The sequence below is a fragment of the Sprattus sprattus genome, assembly GCF_963457725.1.
Source record: "Sprattus sprattus genome assembly, chromosome: 13".
Classification (NCBI taxonomy): domain Eukaryota; kingdom Metazoa; phylum Chordata; class Actinopteri; order Clupeiformes; family Clupeidae; genus Sprattus; species Sprattus sprattus.
In genome coordinates this window covers 14,978,129-14,986,741 of record NC_137911.1, presented here as the reverse complement: position 1 = coordinate 14,986,741, position 8,613 = coordinate 14,978,129, and the positions used below count along the sequence as shown (strand labels likewise).

Below are 8,613 nucleotides of genomic sequence, written 5' to 3'. Positions count from 1 at the left end.
CCACAGGCTGCCTGTCCTCCCCTCACAGTGGCCAGCCCTCGCCTCCAGGGCCTGGGAGCACGGCTGAGCGACAGGCGGGACGGCCGCAGGTGACAGCCAGGATAGAGTGATGGCTGCCTCTTATTGAGAGTGTCTCTTTCAGAAGAGGTGAGAAGGGAACCGAGGGAACATGTGCTGCAGAAGCCTACTGTTAGCCAGGGAGCATTTGCATTTTTAAACGTGGGGGCTGTTTTTCGCTCTCGGCAGAACCTCGCCTGAATATTTTTTTTTCTACGCATTTCTAGGGCCGACCTTCAGTGTTAACATTACAGTGTCTCAAACGTAGATAACCTACACAGTTCTTGACTCTTGAAAAGGTCAGGTTCCCATCTAGTGTGGATCTGTCAGCACTGCACCAGATCAGGATGAGGTGCAGCCAATAAATGCTCCATTGATAATATTCACTTCTGCAAGCCCAGGAAGTTGTTGGTCTAAAATAAGGTCTCTGTGGGTGAACTAGTGTAAGATGTCTGATGTCGTATCCTCAAGTACTAGACATTTTGGTGGTGAAATGAGTCCCATCTTTAGGAGGTGAAGCATGCTGGGTACTGAGGGAAAGGCGTGTGATCAGCACACAGTGACGACATAGCCAGTGGTTTCAGGTGGAACCTCCTGCACTACTGAACCAGCTCTCCTCTCCCTCCATTAAACAGGCAGACACGGTGAAGGTCAGACGTCCTCTCCTGGAGCCCTGGGTTGGGTTGAAAAAAATGATCGGCCCAGATAATCTCACCTCGCATCAGCCTGCCACCCCCTAAGTCTTCCCTCTCCACTCTTTCTGGCCTGATGATGATCACACTCTGGTTCGCTCCCCCCCCGAGTAAACCACTGACCATCAAGATCAGACAGAAATCGTCCAGGCAGAGTGTGGACAGCCCCCTAATCTTTGTGCTGATGGGGGCCCATTGATTCAGGAGATTAGCCAAAGAACCCTGTAGAACAATGTGGGCATCAGGATCGATTCCGTGTCAGGGTGACGGCCATTGCCTACATTACTATCTTTAGCTTTGACTGTGGAGCGGGTTAAGTGTCAACCATCATGAAGCATGCATAAGACAGCAAGGGCATCAGGTAACCGGACATGTGATCTCTGGGCCAAGATGAGCTGGTTACAGTTTAATGAAAGACAACGCTAATCGAGGAACGTCTTATGTGTGTCTTTAAATATCCCCAACTAACTGTGAAAAGGTTCTGTAATGGACCCTGTTTGAGGTCCATCAGCTCTCCGGCAGTGTCCCTTTACACAGTACGAGACGACAGCTAGACAGCTGAGTGTGTGGAAAATGCCTCTATTTAGGGTGCAAGTGTCATGTTCAAGTGTGACATCACAGACGAGCTGAGGACTCGGCAACAAATGACTGACTGAACACCAGAAGAAGCATCAACACACAACAATGGGTTGGCAGAACACCAACGACACTTTTTTGGATGGATTTGTGTTCACACCCCATCTTACATAAACTCTTTCATAATTAACTTTGTAATTTCCCAGAGTTATGGACAGGGTTATGTGGTGTAGTTGCCCAGTTTGTTTGTAACAAATAACAAGGAATGGCGTAGTCCTTATGCTCTTCTTTCCCTTGAACAGGTCGTGCAGTGCTATGAAACACTCCAATATATTTCATCTTGTATTGCATCAATTTCTTTATTTTTTCCCCTTCAAAAGAAATGCACAGATCAGCAAAGCTACTACATACAAATGGCCATACAATAGCATTTATTTCTATTTCATCTCAATTCATCTCAACAATCAATAAACTCTGTGTGTGAATCTTTTGTGGATATTTTGTAATCGTAGTACCATGAACATTTTCAGTCAGAGTACTGTTTTTGGCAAAAAACTCAGAGACAGTTAGTCCTTTTTCCAAATGAAAAAAAATAAACATGAGCCACCAGCTAATTCTGAAAATCTGCTTGTCGCTAAATCCAGGAGTACTACACAAACATACTGTAAATAAAATTAACAAGTTTGCATAGCTTTGTCGTCATGTATGTAAGGCACTTCATCAAAACTTGATCTTAGGCATTTCATCGCAAAATCAGCCTTTTTTTTTGTTTTTCTCAGTCTGAACTTGACCACGTTTCACACACATCATCTCCGCAAGCATGGTAAAGATATTTGCAAATGTCCCCATAAAACATGTTTTACAATTGACATAAAAATCTATTTCCCCCTCTCGTTTAAGCATAAGTCTCGTTTTCAACATTCTAGAAAGATTGAAGAAATGTTCTTGTGCATAATAGGGCGGGTGTCGTCTTGCACATCTTGTTCTGTAAAATCCCAACGCAACCCGACAGTTCTCCAAGAGACGAAAACGTTTGTGCAATGGTTTAGGGCCATGTTGAAGAAAGGCAACACGTTTGTTGAAAGGAGGAAAAATATATTCATATATTTCCCGAAACTAAAAGAATGTCAGGGTCTTTTCTTTTCTGAGTCTTTTGGTGTCTCTGTTGTAGAACTAGCACTGTACCAAAGATCACAAAGGGTACATTTGACAAGTGACACGAAACCGTCTTACCATATACAAAAAAAAAAAACCTCCTCAAAGATCTGGACTCCTCTCTCTCTCTAGTGTCCCAATTGGGTTGTAGAGCAGTCAGACGTTGTTGGCTGTTCTTGAATAGACTAGTAGCTTAGTATTCAAATGCATACTTAAGCTGAGTGAGTGAGAGGTCTCGACTAGCCCAGCTGGTCCTCGTACTGTTTCCTGAAGCAGTCTCCGGCTGGGAAGAAGTCCCAGCATCTCTCCTGGTACATCTTCCACACATACGACTCCTAAGGGAAATACACCAGACACACATATGCTAATGGAAGCACCCCAAGTCCACACCACCAGACATTTACTCAGGCCTAAAAAAGTTGACAAAAAAGTAATCTAACTTTTTTTATAATGATTTCTTTTCTTTTTTTCCTTAACCAAATATTCTCCATAATCAAGAAAATTGGCAGCTGAAGATTGACCACCTTAAAAAGGTACTGTGATATGATACGCTAAAAGGCTATTTATGCTCTTGCTCTCCCATCACTAGTGTGCTGCTAGCGATGTACCAAGTGTAATAAGATCGGGTTCATAAAGTTTGCCTGACTGAAAATTTAAATGTCTTCCATTTGAACTGCCCATTCTGTGGCTTAAATGGCTGTACTTACTTGACCTGTGTGCTCAGTCTCATCCTTGTTGATTATGTACATCAGGAAGAACCTGGGGAAAAAAAGCCCCATAATGTCTTTAGTGTCACAGCAGGTACACATTAGACTTCAGTGTTCAGTCTCTTTTCTTCGCTCTTCAAAGAGGAATTAGAGGTACTTAAGAAGTTTGACCTTTTCCGTATTAAGAAAGGTGACTAGTGTGTGAAATTAAAAGCCATTTACACTCAGCGGTTAAGGTTATGGACCCTAAACGATACTCTTCATATAGTAAAGGAACTTCAAGGGTGCTTTGACTTACAGGATGTATCACAGGCCAGCAACTCTACTTCAAAAGTATAATGTCAGAGATCCCATACAGGTAGCTTTTTAGTCTCACTTCCTCTGGTACAAGCTCTTTGAAAATCTGCTCCTAATCACAACTGCTTCTCCACTTCACACATACTCTTACACACATACAGGAACTATAACTCAATTTCATTCGCCCCACGAATATCACTGACATCAAAACTTCAACTAGGATGACAAACACAATCTTACGTGAACCTCTACACTGACGTGTGTGTTCACCATGCATTAATTGGAGTGTGTGTGTGTGTGTGTGTGTGTGTGTGTGTGTGTGTGTGTCACAGTATGCGGTATGGAGGATTGATCGAGACAAAGGGGGACGACGGCAGCCCATGCTGGCTGTGGACGAGAGAGACGGGCAGTGTGGGCGGCAGCCAGTCAGGCAACACTCACAGGTAGTTAGCCAAGTTGTGCTCTTGCAAAGTGTGGGTCTCAAAGCCGTGGGGAGTCGTGTCAAAGTAGTCGTTGCCGATCCCACAGATGAAGCACTTCGTCTGTGTGCAGAGAGAGAGAGAGAGAGAGAGAGAGAGGGAGGGAGAGAGAGAGAGAGAGAGAGAGAGAGAGAGGGAGAGAGAAAGAGAGAGAGGAAAACAGCTTGAGAGGTTTTGCCACACACACACAGTGGGATGCTGTCATGTGCTTGTCAAGATAAGAAGCAGATCTGGAGCGGATCGGGCCCAAGTCCGGCTCTGACCCGGCACCATGGCCTGCTATCTGGGTGACAAACCACAAGTGAAGTTCTCTGGTGTAGATTAAGACTGATTTTGGGCTGTACCACATTGTGTGATAGATACTGCAGGCAGACACCTGAAATGCATCAAATCCTTTCAAAGCCATTTTGTGTGTATAGTACAGGTCCACAGAGGTGTTACTATACTTCTCTAGATGACCCTAAATGTTCAGGTCTATGTGACTGTGCAGTACATGACCATAGGGGCCAGATCGACAATGTGTACGTTATCCATATCCATACAGACTGGGTCTAATTCAGTGTATGTGTCCACAGAGGTCACGTCTACACTATAGCATATTCCTGCAGAGAAACGAGATTCTCCTGCACACGATACGAGGACAAGTCCACAGTACTATAGACAGAGGTGCAGGATTACATGTAACAGAGTTACAGAGTGTAATGGAATGTAACTGTAATCCGTTACAGTGACAATAAAAATGCCATTAAATTACAGTTACAAATCAAAATGTTGCTGATTACAAAGGGGTTACATCTGAATATATTCTTTAAAGTAAACCACTTTAAAGCTTCTAAGAATTTAACGTTCATTCTTTTACTTTATTTTGCTACCATTCATTTGGCAGTAAGAGCTTGAGTGTTGTAATCTATCACATTTTAAAAGCAATATTCCCTCCCCCCATAGTGCGGGGTCTGATCCAGTAAAAATGGACTAGTAAATATGTCTGACTGTCGTGATGACTCTCAGAGGGCCATTTCAACCGCTTACCTCCATATCCTCTTTCACCTGCTCCTGTTGGTCTCTCAGTTCCCCAAAGGCATCAATGATCAAACCTGCCCAGGCACACACACACACCCTCCGATATAATAACAGGTTATACAAACACCAAATACACACACTCTCTCTCAGACACACACATTTCAGCTCCCCAGAGGCATAAATGATCAAACCTGTACAGGCAAGCACGCATGCACACACTTACACACACAAACACACACACACACAAACACACACACACACACACACACACACACACACACACAGTCATGCTCACAGAACTTTTTCTCTCGCTCACACTCACACACACACAGAGCAGTGTTTTCATCCCTATCTCTTGCTACTTGGCAGCGCAGAGCGGCTGCTCTTCTGTTGCGGATGAAAGTGGCAACGTGTGCATCCGTGTGTCATCTCCCTCTCCCTGCTCGCTTGCTCGCTCACTCGCAGCCTCTCTCACACGGCAAACAGCATGCTATTTTAGAGGGAATTCAGCAGGACGTTTCCTCAGATAGAGCCTGGAACGAGGAGGAAGTGAACCGCTGGTTGTGTGTGTGTGTGTGTGTGTGTGTGTGTGTGTGTGTGTGTGTGTGTGTGTGTGTGTGTGTGTGTCTGCGTATGTGTGTCAGTGTGTGTTTGAGAGTATGAGTCTTGGAGTGTGAAGTGTGTGTGTATGTGTGTGTGTGTGTGTGTGTGTGTGTGTGTGTGTGTGTGTGTGTGTGTGTGTGTGTTTCTGCATCCGGAGGGGAAGAAGCAGGGTCATGTGTGTTCTTTGAGGTTGTGTATGTTCTCACTGGTCTGTGTGAAAATACATATATTGTAGACCATTTGTGTGTGCATGGGTGTGTGTGTATGTCTGTGTATGTGTGTGTGTGTGTGTGTGTGTGTGTGTGTGTGTGTGTGTGTGTGTGTGTGTGTGTGTGTGTGTGTGTGTGTGTGTGTGTGTGTGTGTGTGTCTCTGTGTGTGTGTGTATGTGAGTTTTTTGCATGTGTGTAAGACAGCAGCAGGAGGGGAACTGAATTGATTTTATCCCGTAGTGCCCCCCCTGCCCTCCCCCCTCTCTCTCTGTCTCCCAGCATGGCCAGTAGCTCTCGCCTCCAGAGTGACTTTCACACCCACAGGATTGACCCTTACACCCGCTAACACACACTCACACACAAACACACACACACAAACACACACACACACACACACACACAGCGACACAGGTGCACACACACAGACACATACGCAGATCTAACAGGTCGTATGGGGAATCAGTGGAAACTGAGCTTTTCACACTTAGCCTGTTTGGAGGGGTCACCCCTTCCGTTTGACCTTGATGATGCCCGTCAACGTCATGAGACATTTGGATTTGCTCATGGGCACACCGTTTGAGAATGCCTGCATCTATCACTCTCTATTCATTTAGTGATTATGTGAAGACGTCTTGAGAATAAAAACACCCAACTAGGAATATGTGCACATGACACACACACCACCCCAACTTCCAAAATGGGAAAAACTAAAAGTTAAGACAGCAAACATCATAGCATTTATATACTCTCAACCAGCAGACTCAAGCGATGTCGGCCTGTTACTAACGACCTACTGATGAGCAAAGCAAGCTGGCTGTTGCAAAATACCGGACTCCTCTTTCCCTAGATGAGGCTATAAGCTAGGCTATAATACCTGTGACAGTGAGATTCAATTACCTAAAACCCAACTGGGTTCAGTCCAAATGACGTAAAACCCAAACTGGGTTCAGTCCAAATGACCGAGTGCCCAGCCTCAAGCATTATTAGTCAGGAAAGGGTGGAACAGAATCCTCACCCTGGATGATGGCCAGGAGGATGACGATGACGAAGAAGAAGAAGGTGATGTCGAAGAGGATGCGGTACAGCTCGTAGGGGTCGCCTGCCGGGTCCTCGATCTCGTCGCCGATACCCCCGCCGGCACGCACCCCCACATACATGTGGAACAGGTAGCACTGCAGGGTATGGAGAGAGAGAGAGAAAGAGAGGGAGAGAGAGGGAGAGAGAGAGAGGGAGAGAGAGAGAGAGAGAGCGAGAGAGAGAGAGAGAGAGAAAGAGAGAGAGAGAGAAGGGAGAGATACATGGCTTTAACAATCACTTTATATGAACAAGCACCTAAGGACACAATTAAAACTTGCATTAAAAAGAGAGACAGACAGACATATGCGCTGAATGACAGACAGACAGACAGATGGGCTGAATGAGAGACAGACAGATGGGCTGAATGAGAGACAGACAGACAGATGGGCTGAATGAGAGACAGACAGACAGATGGGCTGAATGAGAGACAGACAGACAGATGGGCTGAATGAGGGACAGACAGATGGGCTGAATGAGAGACAGACAGATGGGCTGAATGAGAGACAGACAGACAGATGGGCTGAATGAGAGACAGACAGATGGGCTGAATGAGAGACAGACAGACAGATGGGCTGAATGAGAGACAGACAGACAGATGGGCTGAATGAGAGACAGACAGACAGATGGGCTGAATGAGAGACAGACAGACAGATGGGCTGAATGAGAGATCGCCAGACAAAGGTTAAGAATTAAGAGCATTCAGAGTGAGAGTAGGTGACAGATACAATCATGTAACACCTTACATCAGGGACTTTGCAATGACTCTTATGGCAAAAAGTCCCAACTTGAGAATCGTGCTCATTACAAGCCCAGGACACTCACAGTCATCATGTCATCACACTTCATGTCCGGCTCGTCCTCATCCTCACTCTTGTTGTAGAACTTGCGGAAGAAGTTGAAGGCCACCACAGTGTAGAGGTAGACCACCACAGCCAACAGCCCTACAGTCAACACCAGCTAAAGAAGAACAATCAGAATCACACCTGTCACTTTCTCACCTTCACAGGGTTTATTTTCTGACTACTGTCAGAGAGCAACAGTGCCCCCTGGTGTTTGGAGGCTGTACACCCACCTGTTTACCGTTGTGTGTGACTGAGGAGAGGATTGTCCTCAGGGTCTTGAAGCCCATGGCGATGTCCAGGAGATGGGCGGCGAAGAAGAAGTTGTTGTAGTGGCCCAGAATGGACATGGTGGTGTACCATACGAGGTACAGGAAAGACTGAAGGACACAAAAGCAAGAGAAATAAAAGGTATATAGAATGTAGTTTATTTAGTATGTGAAGTGGCACCCATTGGCATTTCATGAAGAAGGAAACATGGCTTACATTGTCAGTGAAGACCACTCCCATTTTCCAAATATGATATTTGGTGTCAATGGAGCTCAGCCTGTCAAGAAAAAATATATATAATCAAATCAGGAACCATATTTGAAAGAAAAATACCAGTTAAGAAGTTATTCAGTTTTAAGTCCAACTTCAACTTAGTCCAATGAAAAATGTTTTATATAAAAAGTTTGTATCTGTCTGACTAGAATATGGAAGTTACTGCAAACTTGATACATGATTCTATTAAGTGCTAGGCTTAATGAACACCAGGGGACAAGTTCATATAATTCCTGAAAATATGTTAATCTAAATTTTCCCTGAAACCATCAGGGATCTCTTCATTTAGGGAAAGACTCCCTTAATTTCCTCCTTAATCTGTTTATAGGAAGTAGCCAACCCCTTAATCATCCTCTAG

The 8,613-nt window shown here is 44.9% G+C and overlaps 1 protein-coding gene across 1 annotated transcript in view; it reads right to left on the bottom strand.

Annotated features, from left to right (window-relative positions):
- Positions 1–2,719: 2,719 nt before the first annotated feature.
- The window catches only part of LOC308374408 (ryanodine receptor 3), a gene marked incomplete at both ends in the record, with an annotated part of 180,276 nt that continues 174,382 nt past the window's right edge, over positions 2,720–8,613 (bottom strand). Inside the window, 8 exons of the mRNA XM_080850185.1 lie at positions 2,720–2,815; positions 3,188–3,239; positions 3,926–4,026; positions 4,993–5,057; positions 6,812–6,968; positions 7,696–7,830; positions 7,946–8,092; positions 8,199–8,259. Of these exons, the coding sequence (XP_080706311.1) occupies positions 2,720–2,815; positions 3,188–3,239; positions 3,926–4,026; positions 4,993–5,057; positions 6,812–6,968; positions 7,696–7,830; positions 7,946–8,092; positions 8,199–8,259 (814 nt within the window). The remainder of the gene's footprint in view (positions 2,816–3,187; positions 3,240–3,925; positions 4,027–4,992; positions 5,058–6,811; positions 6,969–7,695; positions 7,831–7,945; positions 8,093–8,198; positions 8,260–8,613) is intronic.